The 19,942-nt window shown below is 31.1% G+C and overlaps 1 protein-coding gene across 2 annotated transcripts in view; it reads right to left on the bottom strand.

Annotated features, from left to right (window-relative positions):
- LOC143046084 (p53 and DNA damage-regulated protein 1-like) overlaps positions 1-18,588 on the bottom strand; it is a 57,241-nt gene extending 38,653 nt beyond the window's left edge. The window contains exons 1-3 of one of the 2 annotated variants that reach the window (XM_076219066.1): positions 18,452-18,588; positions 14,081-14,222; positions 11,605-11,705 (exon numbers count right to left, since the gene is read on the bottom strand). In XM_076219066.1, the coding sequence (XP_076075181.1) occupies positions 11,605-11,705; positions 14,081-14,211 (232 nt within the window). In that variant the 5' untranslated portion in view covers positions 14,212-14,222; positions 18,452-18,588. The remainder of the gene's footprint in view (positions 1-11,604; positions 11,706-14,080; positions 14,223-18,451) is intronic. The other variant, XM_076219067.1, reaches the window with a different exon arrangement.
- Between the last annotated feature and the right edge of the window lie 1,354 nt (positions 18,589-19,942).

The raw sequence follows: 19,942 nt of genomic DNA on the forward strand, positions 1-19,942 counted from the left end.
TAAAGTTGATATGTACGTGACATAATAGAAAATACTTTTAAATAAAATTCATCTGTAAATGACAATAATGAAAACACATTCAGTATAATAAATTAAATAACACATAGCTGAGAGGGTGATAGAGCAGATTGGTACCCCATGGCTTCGCCACAGTGGACAATATTTTCTCAGGGTACCAATCTTTTCTATCACTCTTTTAGCTATGTAATAATTATATATTGACATGCTTTAGGACAATTTGTACTGATATGCTTTAGGACAACTTCTTCTGACATGCTTTATGACAACATCAAACTGACATGCTTAGGACAACATCAACTGACATATCTTAGGACAACATCAACTGACATATCTTAGGACAACATCAACTGACATATCTTAGGACAACTCCCCCCTGACATACCTTAGGACAACTTCTACTGACATGCTTTAGGACAACATCAACTGACATGATTTATGACAACATCAACTGACATATCTTAGAACAATTTCTACTGACATGCTTTAGGACAACATCAACTGGCATGCTTTAGGACAACATCAACTGACATATCTTAGAACAACATCAACTGACATATCTTAGGACAACTTCTTCTTACATGCCTTATGACAATTTCTACTGACATGCTTTATCACAACATCAACTGACATGCTTTAGGACAATATCAACTGGCATATATTCTTAGGACATCAACTGACATGCCTTAGGACAACATCAACTGACATATCTTAGGACAACATCAACTGACATGCTTTAGGACAACATCAACTGACATATAATCTTAGGACAACATCAACTGACATATCTTAGGACAACATCAACTGACATATCTTAGGACAACTTCTACTGACATGCTTGAGGACAACATCAACTGACATGCTTTAGGACAATATCTACTGACATGTTTGAGGACAACATCAACTGACATACCTTATGACAACTTCAACTGACATACTTTAGGACAACTTCTACTGACATATCTTATGACAACAAATTCTACTGACATACCTTATGACAACTTCTACTGACATACCTTATGACAACAACTTCTACTGACATATGTTAAGACAACTCCTACTGACATACCTTAAGACAACTTCTACTGATATACCTTATGACAACAACTTCTACTGACATACCTTATGACAACTTCTACTGACATGCCTTAGGACAACTTCTACTGAAATACCTTAGGACATTTTCTACTGACATGCTTGAGGACAACATCAACTGACATACCTTAGGACAACTTCTACTGACATATCTTAGGACAACTTCTACTAACATATCTTACGACAACTTCAACTGACATATCTTAGGACAACTTCTACTGACATACCTTATGACAACTTCTACTGAAATACCTTAAGATAACTTCTACTGACTATCTTAGGACAACTTCTACTGACATACCTTAGGACAACTTCTACTGACATACCTTAAGACAACTCCTCCTGACATACCTTATGACAACAAATTCTACTGACATACCGTATGACAACTTCTACTGACATACCTTATGACAACTACTGACATACCTTAAGACAACTTCTACTGACATACCTTATGACAACTTCTACTGACATACCTTAAGACAACTTCTACTGACATACCTTATGACAACAACCTCTACTGACATACCTTATGACAACAATTTCTACTGACATACCTTATGACAACTTCTACTGACATACCTTATGACAACTTCTATTGACATACCTTAAGACAACTTCTACTGATATACTTTATGACAACATCTACTGACATACCTTATGACAACTTCTACTGACATACGTTAAGACAACTCCCCTGACATACCTTAGGACAACTTCTACTGACATACCTTAAGACAACTTCTACTGATATACTTTATGACAACTTCTACTGACATACCTTATGACAACTTCTACTGACATACCTTAAGACAACTTCTACTGACATACCTTATGACAACTTCTACTGACATATCTTAAGACAACTTCTACTGACATACCTTATGACAACACCTCTACTGACATACCTTATGACAACAATTTCTACTGACATACCTTATGACAACTTCTACTGACATACCTTATGACAACTTCTACTGATATACTTTATGACAACTTCTACTGACATACCTTATGACAACTTCTACTGACATACGTTAAGACAACTCCCCTGACATACCTTAGGACAACTTTTACTGACATACCTTATGACAACAACTTCTACTGACATACCTTATGACAATTTCTACTGACATGCCTTAGGACAACTTCTACTGACATACTTTATGACAACATCTACTGACATACCTTAAGACAACTTCTGTTTTCCTTTCATGGGTTTGGATAAACTTTCTATGAAATGGAACTCAGATAACTTAAGGATGCACTCTCTGATATTAATTGGGGAGTAAATTTAACTGATTTTAACTAAAGTGGATATTTTACTTACATTAATGTAAATTAAATAATTAAATGATTATAATTAGTCTCATCCCACTATGTCTGGTTAATAGCAGAAATGGAAGATTTGCCTATCTGAGTCTTTGTCTGAAAATTGTGCCTTTAGACTATTTTACTCAAATGTACTTTTGAGGATTGGTTCTTTTACTGTTTATTTATAGAAAACATGCATGTTGCTCTGATAATTCTAATTTGAAATTAATGTACTGTGCAAAGTTAACATTCTATAACAGATTCTTGAAAAGTTCATGAAAAGAAATAACATGTTATGACTTTAGTGTGAAAGCCACCATTGATGATGAAACTTGTTAATTACATCACCAGAGAATTCTATAAATATTAGTTTGTAATGAAATTGAAATCTTCAATACATCTTCATTAAGGTATTTGTACAAATCTAATGAGCAGGAACATTTTGGAGTATAACAACTTATTATTTCATTTGACACAAGAGACCACAAGGTAGCAATCTCCATAGTAAGGAAATAACATTTAAATTGACCCTTGTAATCATTACTTTCAGCTATTACTGGCTTTCTATGTAGGCTCAACTATTATAAGTGTTGTATATATGGACATGTGAGTAACCAATATATATCTGTGAGAGTATTTCCAATAGTTTTTTTTCTCTTTTTTGTATAACATGTGACACTAGGCAACCTTCAGCATTTAGTTGCAATAAAATATTGAAGAACACATTTGTCATCCAATTAGAGGCCAAAAGGAGATTTTAAACCCCTTTGAGTAATACAACCTATTCAGAAAGCATTGACATTAATCTAGAAAAAGATCAAATAAAAAGCATCTAGTAAAAATTGCATTTTAACAAAATAAATACATTTAATTCAGCAAATGAAAATCAGTTAAGCTGACCAAGACATGCCCTTTATTTGTTCTATAATCTGATGAATTTCAAACAGAGAAAACAAATAAACCCTCCAATCTTTTTTTAATTTAAGTCATATGAAACCAGTGAGTGGTGAAAAATAATGTTTATCCAATTCTTGAACCAATGCATGTATATATCATAAACTTAGAACTCTGTGCACGATTTTGTCATTTTTTTACGCAAATATATCGTATAATCGTCAATTTTTTTTTCTCTCTGTCTGTTATGATTTAACAAATATGGCTACTCATTAAATGCCGTGTTTTAAAGCCGAAGTTTACCAATTGTCACCTTATAGTAAATAAATAACAAAAAGCATGAGTATTGAGCATGTGTTTAACATGTACAATCAGATAATTGTTTATTTTAATGACAGATCCATGCGTATTGCGATCGCTGGATTTTTACGAGGAGGGTTACGCTCAGGTCACTATGCATACGGAAAATATGTCGGCGAATTGCTTCCTGGAAGCAAGAAATCAAAAACAAATAAACTTCTTCTAAATGTGGACAAATTAAAGAATTTTCCTCAGAAAAAAGTATATGTACATAAGTTGTAAAATGAAAACTATCCATTTAGTTATAAAAAACATATGCATGATTTTTTTTTAATTTGAGGTTTCTTATGACTTTAAACTTCCTTTTTAAAATAAGATTTTACCACCTTAAGTTTGAGTTTGGTAGGTAAACTAGAGATGAACAATGATATACATGGTGTATTGAAAGAGCATTAGATTTTTTTTTTCTTTTTTTGTTGTTGTAAAATTGCAGATTACTATCTTTCAAATATACAAGTGTCAAGATTCTACCACAATTATGAAAGTAATTATATGAAGTTGACATTTGTATAATCAAAATCAAAAAGTTTAAAAAAAAAAAGGGGGAAAGATGACTTTCCAAAAATGTAAAATTGAGATTTTAAAATAATTCTCAATCAGGTAATTTTATTTAAATATCAAGCAGAAATACTTTGCTTTATTATTCTTTATTCACCAATATAAAGATACTCAAAGATTTAGCAAAAGGAAAAAGACTGGACACCTATCATGGTTAATTCATTTTTTAGAGATGTGTCATCTTCATTTTTCGATTGCTGTGTTTAAGAAAATGTCATTAACTTCATTGAGACTTATTGAACATACAATTTTCATTATCGAAGTAAAATTTTAGTGGTATAAGATATTAATTGCAACTTGGTACAGTGAACTTTTAACATACAAGCTTTTAAGAATTTCATCTAGAAATGTCCTATCATTTTCCCCAAGGGTTTCTTTGGAATTCTTTATTTTAATTTACTTTTCATTATCATCAGTACATGTTTTGACTTATGACATTAATTTTGAGTAATATCATGATTCCCATGTTCAGAATTAGTCTTGTTAGAACTATAAAGTTAACACATAAGCTATCATGTAACATGTCCCAATTGTATTTACTGTCTGCTTAAAGACATCAAGAAAATTATATCTCCACGGTTTATTATTTCCAGCAAACATTATCAATATTCAAAACTATATGCTTAATGAGATTATATAGAGAACCAATAATATGTTTTAATCACAAGTACTTTAGAATATGATGTATAAATTTCTCGGTTAATGGCACACCAGATAAGCTTTACACGAAGAGATGAGTTTCAAACATGGAAGAATATTTCTTTATAGAAACAGCAGTCAGATTTCATCTTATTTTTTTCCTCTGCTGTCAAGTTAAACAATGAAAAATTTACTTTGAATATCATTCGTTTTTTCTCTTTTAAAGCAGTTTTCAGCTGTGTCAATTAACTGCATTTAAACTTATCTGATCAGAACAACTTTATTTAAATAAAAACTTTATAATACAGTTACTAGTTTTCTTAAAATCCATCAAAGCAAAGTGAGTTAGGATGAACTATTGGTTTGATTTATATTTTGATAAAGACATTAATTTGATCAAAAATGGATACCATATTATTAATAAAGTGGGGCACTACTTTTTTCTCCTACCCGTAAGTTGGTAGACTCTCACCTTTGAACTATATCAATATCCCTATACAAGATATATATGATTCAAGGGAGATTGAATTTTCTCCACTTAGGAACTGATATGGCATGTTGTTTTAACTCATTGCGCCAAAAATGAACTCATTTGCGCGAAAATTAATTTGCGCCAATGCTACTTTACTGGGCCACTTCAATTTAAAATGAATAGGTATTATTTGTGCCATTAAAAAAATATGAATATATTTATTTTTACTTATGTATATCAACTAAATGATTGACCTCTCTCCTCGCTCCAACTCTTTCCTTACTTTCTTATCTAGATGTTCTTCGTAAATTTTGAAGAGCTCTTAACTCATTATTGAAAGGTCGCTAAGATAATATATCAGTTGCTTTTTGTTTGCATACTGTACTCAAAATCATTCTTTCTATTTTTTATTATTACAATGTAGTTTCATGTAAATAATCTTAACACCTAGTAAAACTCAACCTAACTGTTCATCTCCATCTCATTTCTCTATTTTATAACAAAGGACCTAGCTGTTAATTTCCATCTTATTTTTCTATTTTCTAACAAAGGACCTAGCTGTTCATCTCCATCTTATTTCTCTATTTTCTAACAAAGGACCTAGCTGTTCATCTCAATCTTATTTCTCTATTTTCTAACAAATGACTGATGAAATGTGTGCTCTTTGATAATAATGACAGGTTTTCCTTTATCATTTTATATTTTCTTGAACAATACATCAGACATCTTTACATCTGAAAAACTATTTTGTTACTGAACAACTGTCTTAATATTGATGAGACAGTGTTCAGTTCAATCTAAAGTAGGTCAATTATAGTACATGTTACATGTATGATATAGGTAAAAATATACAGGTAGATGTGGCATAGTTTGATTCCAATTATTGGCACAATTTATACCACCAGAAAAATATAGAGTGATGCAATTACAGTGCTTATCCAGTGACCTTTGGGGTATCACATTAGCAAAGACTAAAACAGTTTACCAAATTGCAGTTAGATTTCTACTCCAACTAACTGATCAACTGGTAAATTATTTTAGCAGATTGCTCAAGTGAAATGTTGTTAGTAAGATGTGAGTGCTGTAAAATAAAAAGTAATACTTACCATCCAGAACCATTTGTACGACTTTGCCCCCCGCAGAGCTATAGAAAAACAGTACATTAACGGGTGTTACACGGACTCTTTTTAGATGATACACGGACTCTTTTTAGTTGTTACACGGACACTTTTTATGAATAGAATCACTCGTGCATGATCAGTGAGTTCATGGGCACTTTAACTTTCAATTAGATTTGAACTTTTTGGTTCACCGACTTATTTCCTGTCTTTTTATTGAACAAAATATTAACGTTAGCATCAATATCTATTTCCAAACATTTCCATTAAAATACTATTCATATCAGTACACTAAGGGATTAGACATTTAACTTCAAAAGGGGGGGGGGGTATGGTTTTTCCCTAAAAAAAGATATTTTGATCACAAATTTTATCACAAAAAAATTATTATGGTCAAGCAGATGACAAATTAATGTTTTGCATGATTCCTTGATTTCCGAATACCGTAAATAGTGCTAATTTAAACAAAAACATTTGGGTGATGGCGTTGAAAGTAAATAGTTACTAGTAATTAATGTACTAAAAAAAAAGAACATACCGCCCCCTTTATGAAGCAAAATATTCGGTCAATAAACGTTTTCTTCAATATATGGATATGAATAGTATTTTGGACAATGCTCAAAGTAAAGCAATGATGATACTGACGTGTATATTTCAATAAAATTAAGACAGGAAATAAATAAATAAAAATCAAATCTTATCAAAAGATAAAATCCCTATCAACTCACCAATGCACGATTGATCCTATAAACAAAAAGTGTTCATGTAATACACGTCCAAATAAGCAGCAAATCTAAAAGAAAATCATTCAACTTATGTTATCAATTTTGGGCGGTAAGCTGCGATTGGATCATATAGTAACACGTGTTTATTCCCGATCAACACTTGCAGATCTAGAGACGAGCAAAAATTGAGTATATGCCTGAATATATTTAATATTAAGACAAAATTCATTTTTTCATAAACATTTCATTTACTAATGAAGTAGGAAATTCATTCTTTTGATACATTTATATTGTTATCGAATTTATTTCAGTGGCGGATCCAGGTCCAAATCCAGGACAAAACAGGGGGTCCAACTTTATGTCCCCATTTAAATGCATTGATCATCCAAAACAAGGCTGTTCCAACCCCCGGGACCCCCCCCCCCCAACCACTGAATATTAAATTCATGAATTTGGCAACAAACGTATTTTTTTAAGGGGGGATGGGGGGATGGAATGGCATATCCTGCATTTTTCATCAGAAATAAAGATTACAGCCTGTTTATCTTAAAATAAATTAGCCCCCCCCCCCCCCCCTTCTTCCCCGCTTTCCGTGTCATCCATAAAGATCAAACGTATATTACTTTTTTACGAAGTCAGTGGCGGATTCAGAGGGGGGCGTATAGGGTGTACGCCCCCCCCCCCCCCTTTGCTGGCATTTTTTTTTTTTTTTTTTTTTTTTTTTTTTTTATAAAATCATTAATAATCAGCCTAGTCTTCGTGAATTTTGCTGTGTATTTTTAATTTTAATGCGACAGTTCTCCACTTATAAAGATATTTTTCACTCGTATTCACTAATATATTATTGATTATGTCAAAGTTATGTGATTCGCTACGGTGGAGTTGACAAGTACGTCGAAAAAAAACGTCACTCAGTCATTTTGAAATTCAGATTACAGTAACACATGTTCAGGCTAAGGATGACGCCTTCAAAGTATTGAGCAAGGACGTATTGACTTCTTTATCACAATTCCACCCAACAGAAAATTATACTCTATTACACTCTAAAAAAACTGGGCGTATTTTTTTTTTGGGGGGGGGGGGGGAGGAGGATTGCATGTGAATCCCATATCTGACCGGAAGGTCTGTTAAGCCGAACTGATATACTGAATTTTTTTTTCAAAGCCCGACGTCAACCGGCCTGCTGGGTGTGGCCTATATGACACCATGTGTCGAACGTTATTCACAACTTCATTTTCGTTTCCGATTCATTCGTAGCCTTTTGGTTGATTTGTACCCCTCGCTTCCATTGTTGGGTGAAACATTTCAACCAAACATTTCATTGGATAAAAATTTCTTGTTTGTTTTCCCTTTGGTCGGTCGTATTGTAAATTTCATTGAATAGTCGTATATCTTGTTCAAAACAAGAAATCTGTAAAGTTATGCTAACTAACCATACAACAAACGGGAATTTCCCATTTCCATTTTTTACTGATAAATTCCACTTCAAATATATTAAATAGTTCATAGCTTTGGATCCATTCAATCATTTTATAATAGACAATCAATGTAGAGAATACGGCACCAAAAAAGTGCAGCCCCTACACTTTAACTAAAATGCATTTTACATTTATTTTATATTTTTTAGCAAAAAAAAAAGGTCCCCAAAAATTTATTTCTTCGCCCCCACTTTCCCAAATCCTGGATCCGCCCCTGGAAGTTGCCTTTTAAAAGTTTTAAATGTGTACAACATTCATCTTTTCCTTTAAATGGCTCTTTTTTATCAAATAATTACCTAAATAGATTCCTGATTTTTTTATTCTTTAAAAAAAATCTCGGTTGAAGGGAAATGAAAAATGTTTATACTATAACTTACATTTACTGCTTTATGGCTATCTAAATATCTCAAATGTTTAGTCTTGCAAAATGTATTATAACTTTCTTGAAACGTCGTACAAGTCAGATAAAAAACAAAAGTAACAAAGGAAAGAGGCCGGTAACAACCAGCCGAATAGTTTTTCTGCACTTGTAGTCAGGTCAAGGTCCTCGGCTATCGCCTCGGACCTTGACCTGACTACTCGTGCAGAAAAACTATCCGGCAACGGTTGTTACCGGCCTGTTTCTTTGTTACCTTTGTATTTTATCTAATACTTAGTTGATACCTTTGTCAATCATTTCTAACAAAAATAATATCTTACTATAGTATGAGTCACTGAATAAAAAGGTCTAATTTTGACATGGAAACTTCTATCATAAATAAATATTATAAATGAATAGTTCAAAACATTGTTTTGTAGGTGTATATTATATAGCTTTGTCTTCTAAGAAAAAGTTATTGTGCAATTGTGATTCGAATAACATTTTCTATACAAATTACTGATCTGCTGGCATTAAAGGGAAATAATTTATATTGAGTTCAAATGTACACTAAAAATTTAATCAATGATACCAGGCTTATGGTTTTGCCTACAAAAAAATCATCAAAATTGAAATCCAAAATTAGTATGAAGTTGAAGGGCATGTAGGACACAGATTAGAAAGGTTTTGCAAAATACTGCTTATAAGTTATCTTGTGCTCCTTGGAAGAGAATCCTTTATACTTTGAACAATTCAACATTTTGCAAAACAACTGTTAATCTATAATTTTACCCTATCAATAAAAATGCATGTCAAAATGAAATTGCTGATTACTGGGCTGGTGTTATCTTCTTAATTTAAAGGGGAATTTGAATGATTTATAGAACTTTGAATGTGTTCAATAATAGGGTTTTAACAGCTTTTTTTCAAAATTTTAAATCGTTTTTCATCATTAGATAAGTTTCATGGTTCTTTTCAGAACAGAGGATAAAAGTTGAATAATCACAGAAATAATGTTACAAACAAATTAAATGGGGGAAATTTGATATTTGTCAGACAGAACAAAATTTTGCTGATTATCAGTAATGTAAATTATTTCCCTTTATTGCCAGCAGATCAGTAATTTGTTAGAAAATATTATTCGAATCACAATTGCACAATAACTTTTTCTAAGAAGACAAAGCTATAAAATATACACCTACAAAACAATGTTTTGAACTATTCATTTATAATATTTATTTATGATAGAAGTTTCCATGTCAAAATTAGACCTTTTTATTCAGTGACTCATACTATAGTAAGATATTATTTTTGTTAGAAATGATTGACAAAGGTATCAACTAAATGGTTCTGGATGGTAAGTATTACTTTTTATTTTACTGCACTCACTTCTTACTAACAAAATTTCACTTGAGCAATCTGCTAAAATATTTTACCAGTTGATCAGTTAGTTAGGGTAGAAATCTAACTGCAATTTGGTAAACTGTTTTAGTCTTTGCTAATCTGATACCCCAAAGGTCACTGGATAAGCACTGTAATACCTTTTCAAAACTGTAATTGGCGCAAATTGATTCTGCCCTCTTTTTAATTATATTATTAGTAGCTCCATAAAAATTAAAATGAAAATAGTAATAACAAATAACTTCTACAAATGTCATCTTGTCATACTCCTGTAAAGAGATTCTAATTCTTTACTAAAGGGAGATCTTACTCCTCCATGGACCCAAACAAAACATTTAAGATGTTAAAAACAGATATTGTGTTGACACAAAGGGGAAATACAACAGACCACCTTAACAGAGTTCAATCTAAGATTTTAATGATATGAGTTTTATGCCCATTGCAGTATAAAAACATCCTGGCTCCATGTCATGTTATCCCTGGGTGTATCAAACAAGCTAAATTATTTTGATTGCATATGAAGCAAAATTATTTGCATTGTAAAGACAACCACACAACACTAAAGTAATGATTTGTAATTCTGTTTTCATTGCAGGATTTGCTAACTTCAATACTAACAAGGATAGATCTGTCCTGTTGTGAATTAATGTACAAAAAAATATCTGAAGCCTGTTTGTTTTAGGAATTTGCATTGCTTCAAATTTTTCAGCTTGATTTCAGTGAAATTCTTGACAATTAAATCATGAAAGCATTACACATCACTGGATTTGAAATGATTGAGCAAAATGTATTTACCATTTAAAAACTTAATATTAATTATGAATGGTAAAATTATATTTTTAAAAACAATATCAATAAATTCACCCAGTATAATAAAGTATTAAACAATATTTCAAAGGCTTTCCTGCAATGCATATTAAAAGAGATCTAAAAATTTAACATAACATTTTAAATAATATAATGACTGTTCGATTCAACTCATATTGTGATTCAAAAATTTGAAATGTGGTTACTTCTGTCACAACGACAGAACATAGTGGCTTGATCTTTTATTCTGACCTATAAATACTAAGTTAAGTTAAATGTTTTAAATGATTTTTTTCAAAAATACCAAATTCTGAGTAAATGATAGAATTGCCCATCAACATCAAGGAAGCAAAATAAATTTACCAACCTTGATCTAAAAGCTTCTTTGTATCTTTCTTTGGCAGCTTTATAAACTGGTTCCCAAAACAAACCCAATTCTTTTCTGTGGTTTTGTCTTTCTGTAGAACCCTGCAAAAATAAAAATACAATGCATTCTCAATGTAATATACAAATGTAAAAACAAGGATAGGTGTGAAAAACATAAATGGGACAGCAAACCATAAAAAAGTCAAAAGATATCTAGTTACAGGCCTTAGTCACAAAATTTTGAACACGATGAAGTTGACATAACAGTCTTCAACAATAGACAGCTCGTGTCTATAGTGTATGTTAAGCTGTAGAGCGCTGAAGCAATCAAAGTGATGGATATCACTCATGGAAAGATTAGAAGAGTAGTTTGAATTATTTCATATTAAGGTATGGTGGGGAAAAATGAACATTTATAAAGCACTGTTGCTGAAAATTGCATTTACAGCAGGTCTTTAGAAGGAAACTTGCTTTTCCAGTATGAGGATAAAATGAGCTCAAATTAAATACTATGGGTCTCTTAATTTTCACTATTTTATTTAAACTGCAGTTTATATCTTATCGAAATTATGTTGCCGGTTCTGAACATGTTTCAAAAAACAAAAAATGCAAAAATTCTTATAGTAAATGTTACCAACTATCCTTGTAAGACATAAATCTGGACCAACAGCTTAAAACTTTAAAGTGTCAACAAAATAAAATTGAAAAATGTTGTTTTGGGGTATTTTGTAAGTTGAAACAGAGGTTATATGGCATTGAAGATTAAAAGTTTTAGAGTGCCTATTGATCAATTTTTAAAGTATTTTCAACACAGGGCATTGAAAAACTTATCTTATTGAAATGTGGATTCTTTCTTGATTGCAAAAATATATAGTCACTTCTAAAATAGAATTAATGATTGATGGAAAATAAACTAATAAACAATGGTTTGTTATAATTAAAAGTTTTAAAATTTTTAAACTGTTTCAAGCCAATTCCTGATAAAAAAAAATGTACTAATTTAATTGTTGATTAATTACAGGTGATTATTGGAAATTTATCAAGTAAATTATAGGCCTTACTTAAATACCTTTCATTTACTCATATTTATATTCATATTTCTTTTTTTTTAAGATCTTGTTAATCCATTAATCATTTATCTTTCAGATATAATTTACAGAATCACTTTATGTAATGTAGATCAAAAGTAATTGGCAATAAATAAATCTATCATCCTTATAAATACCAAACATCTAATATACACATTTGTTTATTCAATTATGAGGTCAAATACTTGTGTATTAAGAATTATATGTATATTGAGTGTTCTGTATAATTATGTTAGACTGAGGTTGATAGGTAATGTGGTCAATTTGATTGGCAGTTTAGGAGGTGGGGTATTGTAATTTAAGGTCCACCTTGTCTCTGATTGTTTACTGATAATGACAGTTGTCAATCATACTAGTTGAATCAATACCCATTACCTAATCAAAATGTTTTTTTTATAAAGCCTGCACATCAACACACCTTAATGACATACATTTTTGAATGAACTGCTCCAATAATATACCCAGTTTTTTTCAGTTTATATGTGTAGTATGTGCACATACATGAGAACCATAGGGAACTATATTTCAGTGTGAATACATTTAGTAACAGTAGCTAACCTGTCCTGTTGTTAGGGAGGCCGGTGTCTAAGTAAAGATTTAGAACAAGTTCTAATCTTTCCAAAAACTAACAAAATCTGTTTATATCAACATCACATTCTCCAAATTACATGAAACTACATTTGTAGTCGTATAAAAAAACAAGAAATGGTATGATTGCAAATGAGACAACTATCCATCAGAGACAAAATGACCTTGAGGTAATTAATTATCAGACTTATCACTATATCAATCATGATTTAAATCTCAAAATAACATTTCTTATAAAAAAATTCCAAAATTAGTCAGTGTAAATTGATCTATCAAAGTAATCATGAAAGATATTCATAATTGTAACCTTTATACAAAAAAAATAAATTCAGTCAATTCTTACTCAAATTTTCATTTAAACAAGACTTTATTCTTTTTTCAGCAATGAAATTTAGGAAAACATGCCCACTTGTGCCATGACATTTCTATGATCAGTGAACCCTTCAGTATAGGTCAATACCCTAATTTGGCCTATATTATATAAATTTATAATGAACATGTGCAGTTACTCACAATTTGATGTCACCACAGCTTCTGGGTAAACTACCTTTACAAAACTTGAACTTGATACAGGATGGACCAGCAGATGGAGGAACAGACAGATGTGTCCCCTGACAAGAAAGCTTATTCCCTCATACTATTGTAGGCTGGATATAAAAACTATACAAAGTTTTTGTGCGCTAAAAATGTTTGAAAAATCACTAATAAGTTAAAAGGAAAAGTTATTAAAATGATGAATTTTCATACCGTGACACTAGTTATAACTCCTGAAAATGTCATAAAAGTTTTTGTATAAAATACCTAATAGCCTCCCTTGTTTTTTGTCGTCTCCTATCCAAATCAACCATCTGATGTTTGTCAGCTATAATTTCTTCTGCAACCTGTTCTACTTGTGTTAAATATGGCAAAACTTTGTCTGAGGCAATATCCATTGTAACTTAATCTGCAAGAATAAATCATATATATGTAGAAATCAGAGGTACAATGGGGCCAATGAAGTGTTTCTTGTTTCTTGTTTTAATGTAGAATGGACCATTGGTTTTCCTGTTTGTTTTTCATTATCGTTTTGTTAAAAAATTCATGGTTTTGGTTTCTCGTTTGAATTGTTTTACATTTGCCAATTCAGGGCTTTTTATAACTGTATAGGTTTTGTTCATTGTTGAAGACCGTACCATGACCTACAGTTGCTAAAGATTTGATGTGATATCTGGTGGAGAGTTGTCTCATTGGCATTATTTTTGAATTTTATATTAATTCGAGGACTCATCAACTTAATTTTGCTCCTCAATTTTTATATTATTGCATCATCAGTACAAGTTCTCCCCTCAGGCAAAGATTGAATCGGGTTTTTCACTCCAATATTCCTGAATGTATTGGGGTTTTTTTCATCATGGTTTTAAAATTGAGACATTTATACTATGGCTAAAATTGATTTCTTGTCATGAGTATGATGCATCAATATTATAGTTCTGAGAATGTGTTAAAACAGTTTAACATTAATTCATGGACAGTGTTATTCTTACCCAATTTAGTGACATATTGTCCATGTTAGCATCAAAACAGTCAGTATAAATATATGATCATGATGATGGACATGATGGAGGGTTATTTAATGTACAATGTCATTGCAAACAGAGTTATTGCTTTCATGGGATACAAAATTTCTGCACGGGACAAAGGATTTAAAGATTCTGACAGGGACCCAGTTCAGCCATTTGTAACTTATATATAGTATATAGGTTAGATAATTCGATGTTGTGTCTATATGAGTCCTCTATATGAATGGTTGATTGTATAAGTATTTAAATAAATTGTAAATTCTTATTAACTTGTTTTATTGGACTATTTGGTCATTCAATTTTATTATGTATTCTCTGTCTGAGTCTGACACTAAACAGCTGATTCTTTTTGAAAGAAACACCAAACTTTTGATACATGTTTCTTTACTTTTCTCATCAAGATATTGCCATATAACTGGTGGAATGCATATGAATTTATGTTAATTAGCTGTATAATTAACAATCACAGATAATCAAGATCTTGTTCAAAGTACCATTCCCTCAGAAAAAGTTCATTAATTTCAACTTTGAGAATTCTTAACTGCGTAAAATTTGACATTCCTATCTCTCTTTTGTAGAGTTTAGTGTTTTGTATTTATATAAATACCTTTAATTTTTTTTTATTACTGCAGGAAATTAGATTACGACATTATAATCATTTCGTGTATTTTTTAAGTAATTTTATTAAATATTCAACTTAAGAAAATTGGCTAAAGCAGATGATATATTTACTATAATTATTTAATAAAAAATCAAGGATCAGTTTTAAATGTAGTGATTATCTGAGCAAATACTAGAAAACTGGTGAAGGATAAAAAGTCATATAATAAAACAATTGTTAAATTTTTATTTCAGTTGAAACTATGTTTTATCAACCCCAGAGATATGAAATTCAACCTGGGCCGTTGGCCTCAGTGAATGTCATATCTCTTGGGTTGATAAGTTCTTGTATCAACCTCATCGAAAGTCAATAATTGTTTAATGTTTTGCTTTTCCTTTTCAATAAAATAAATAAATTGTCATTCAGATATTATGTTGGGGTTTTTTCAGGAAAAGTATGCCCAAGAACAAAATATATTTATTTATATCAGTGATACATTGAAATACAAATAAGCCATAGTTTTTATTTTCACTCTTTTCTAGAGTACAAACGCTGTGTTTTAATACCAAAAAACAAAGTGACTGAATTTACCCAACCCTTTATGTATCTAAAGCAGGATATATTTGGAAACTGAAAAAGTCATTTTTTTTACTTTCATGACTTTAATGCTAGGAAAGGATACTGTTTATAATCATGATAATACATGTAATGGCTTCTTGGGTACAGTTAGTATTTTGGATAAATTTGAAGATCTCTATCGGAAGTTTTATGTTCTAAGATTTTGAAAAATGGTGTTTATGTCACATGACGGATCACATGTACTATTTCAACACAATAATTTAACAGTCATTTTATAAACAATTGTTTTCAGGAAAATATTCCTCTTTTAATAAGCTATAAAAAAACGTTTGACATCTTTTATAGGATGATCATTAACATTAAAAGATAATGGAAAACCAACTGTCTGAAGATACTGAGATGTCCGAACATACCCTGTCTTATCCTCAAATCTCACTAAAAAACTTGTTCAGTTAGCCCTTGTCAGGGTATCAAGCCAGAGAAATAAATCTCTTAATCTCTAATACTGTTTGTCCTTTGTGTGATATACCTGACTTAGGTTTGGGGGACTAAAGACAAGTATATATATATTGTAAATAAAACGAAGAGCTTTCAATTTATGATCCTTTTACTTTGGATGGTCAATGATAATAAATAATATGTTGTAACCTCTGGATCCTTCTGGCATGCATGAGATAAATCCCAGAGCAATATTTTTTTATACACATCCTTCTTATGTTGCGTTGTCATGAGATAAATCTCACAGACATGAACCTACGGTATAAACGGAGGTGGTCTGGACTTCAATAATGCACGCAAATATCAGTGGTGTTAACTGATTTCCTTGGATCCAGATTGTGTTTTGTGGCTGTAAACAATTAATGAGAACTGGTTCTGGAATAATTTTGTTTGTTTTCTGGTGCATTAAATAAAGATGACGACTGTCTAATCAGTGAATAATATACGGCCCTGCTTGTTTAAACTTCTGTCATGTCTCTCTGGGGTCTTTTCTCCTAAGTACACATCGACAGCCATTTCTGCCCTCATGTAACGTCAAACCACGTGTTTTGCACTGTTGACTATAAATCTTCATTTTAATGTTTCATATGTTCATTTTGTATATATCAGGTATCAATTGTTCGACTTTAGGGTTCTCCACCATGTCATATACCTGACTTAGGTTTGGGGGACTAAAGACAAGTATATATATATTGTAAATAAAATGAAGAGCTTTCAATTTATGATCCTTTTACTTTGGATTCAAACGCCAAAAGAGGCTGATACATGTAATCATCACAACAATCATGGTTAAGACAATACAGTTCCAGAAAATACGGATTCAACATATTACAGTCTTTTTCTTCTTCACTGTGAATACCAATGTTACTCTAATATGGGGACGAAGTCCCCAATAACAGTAGAAAATTCAATAAAAAAAAAAAAAAAAAAACAAATCGGGAAAATTTTCCCGATATTTTCATTGTACTAATGAACTCAAAATCGTTCAATTTTTTTTTTGTCACGTTTTTGAATTTCCGGATTTGTGCAGATATCTACAATGTACTTCCTTTTTCCGGTGTCGTTTGTATGAAACTTCGAGTAAAATATATATTTTATCAGTAAAGTTTAAAATAGGAAGGAACACAATTCCAATTTCATTTTTAATAATTCTTTGATATGAAAAAAAAACGTTACCTGATGATAGCGTTTCTTTGTTTACATTGCATATGACGTCATAACTTAAATAACGTCACAACTAAAATCCCTAACAACAGAACCAAAATCGGAAACGTTACCGTATTACCGTTTCTTTTTTTTAACAAATATTTTTAAGTTACAAAAAAATAATTCATACAGACTTCGTCCCCATTTACAGGTAATGCCTGCCTCATATTATATTTATAATCAATTTAACTATTGTCAATTTATTGTCTTAACTTTGTATGCCATAACCATTTAATGTAAATGTGTTTGTGCTAATAAATATTGTCTATTTTCTATATAAAATTTATGCCTAATGAAAACATGTCTGTTGTCTATTGTCTATATAAAATTTATGCCTAATGAAAACATGTCTATTGTCTATTGTCTATATAAAATTTATGCCTAATGAAAACATTGTTTCTTTTAAATAGTAAACAATACTTTTTGTACTAAAATAAATGACCAACAGGATATATTGAAATCTAAATCTTCATTAGCATGATTAGCAATGATTAGTAATTATCATCCAAATGTATAAATTTTGGGGATTTAGATTAGACAAATTTTGAAACCTTTGAAAGTGCCAAAAAAGAATATTTGATAAATAAAAGGATTTTAGATCATTTTAGATTCACATAGAGACATGTAGTACAAGTACATAAATATAACAGTAAAAGAAAACCGAAAATCGTCAATTTACACTAATTCTAAACATTGTCATAAGATAGTAACATGAACAATTCAATTTACAGCAAAACAGTCGTCGTTTCCTCAAAGTTTAGTGTGTATTACTTCTGAAAAACGTCTATAAACTGCTAAGAACCATATTTTTACTCTGAACAAATTCTGTTCATGGAGGCTACCATTTTCTATGGGAGATAACTCTAAGTAGAAACAGTTAGAGTTATTCCCTCTTGATGTTACAATCAGTGTAGTTGAAATTTTTTTTAAGTGATTTTGCATCAATAAGAAATATTTAATGAATTGTTTTATGTATACCAGTTACCAGTTCTTTGCATATTTATGTAGTTCAACTGTTGATTTAAATAAACCTTAAATGTTTCCAAGTCAAGTGTTGTATACTTGTGAAGGTATAAAGGGTGCCTAACATGTTTTTGTTGAATTATAAGTAGAATCTTCTTTACAAAAGAAAATGCCTGTTCCAAGTTAGGAATATGAATGTTGTTATTTGTTTGAGATTTTGATTTTGCCATTTGATTAGGGACTTTCCGTTTTGAATTTTCCTCGGTGTCCAGTGTTATTGTGATTTTCTTTTTAGTCCATTAGAGCAATCCCTTAGGTCTCAATGTTGAATTTTTAATCAGGCCAGTCCTCGTCATGAATTCTTATAATGGGCAAGCAACTACTTCTGAAACAGCCAACAAAGGTCTGGAATTGTATAGGATGCACAGAAAGAAGAAAAAAGGGGAAGTTGTTGTATAAATAGTAGTTTAAAGGATATCAAACTCAATTGGAGATCTTTTTTGACTTGGTCAGTTAAGAGTTGCTCTTTTCTGGCTAACAAACTTAATGCTAATGATGAGTGGCAAATTAAATGCATAATCTGGACGTAAAACGTAGTAATGTAATATGAATTTTAACCCTGCTTTGTATTAGACTAACACAATGGTTGTTATGGTTGCATAAAGACATGACACCCTACTTTGCACATTATTCTGACTCCATGATGACCAGTCTTTGCTCTTTACTTATTTAAAATGCTATTTGCTTAGCAGACAAGCTGTAAATACCCATTGTGAAGTCTTTATTTTGACCTGTCATAGATTCTAACCCACAACCTCCTCATTCGAGAACACATATGAGACCACTGAGGGGGTTATAACAGTCTATGATACTTCTTTTTCTGCTCAGCTACAGTTGAATAGAAATTATTTGTGGAAGTATGTGTTTCTAATGGCTTTAGAACTTTAGAGTGATAAAGTATGAAGGGAATAGTGTTCTATTGACACATGTTCTTGTTTTGTACTATAATGATGTTTGTTCAGCGGAGGTCTATGGTTCATTTTCTGTCATATTTTTTTATTTTTGTAAATTGTTTTGTAATAAATTAGGCCGTTTGTTTTCTTAATTGAAAGGTTCCATTTTTTTTTTTTTTTTTATGACAATGCCTTTTATAGGTGACTATACGGTATGGGTTTTTCTAATTATTGAAGGCCATAGAGATACCTATAAATGCTTACATCCACTTCATTTGAACTTTGGTGGATAGTTGTCTTATTG

Source organism: Mytilus galloprovincialis, chromosome 9 (genome assembly GCF_965363235.1).
Source record: "Mytilus galloprovincialis chromosome 9, xbMytGall1.hap1.1, whole genome shotgun sequence".
In the NCBI taxonomy this organism is placed as follows: Eukaryota; Metazoa; Mollusca; class Bivalvia; order Mytilida; family Mytilidae; genus Mytilus; species Mytilus galloprovincialis.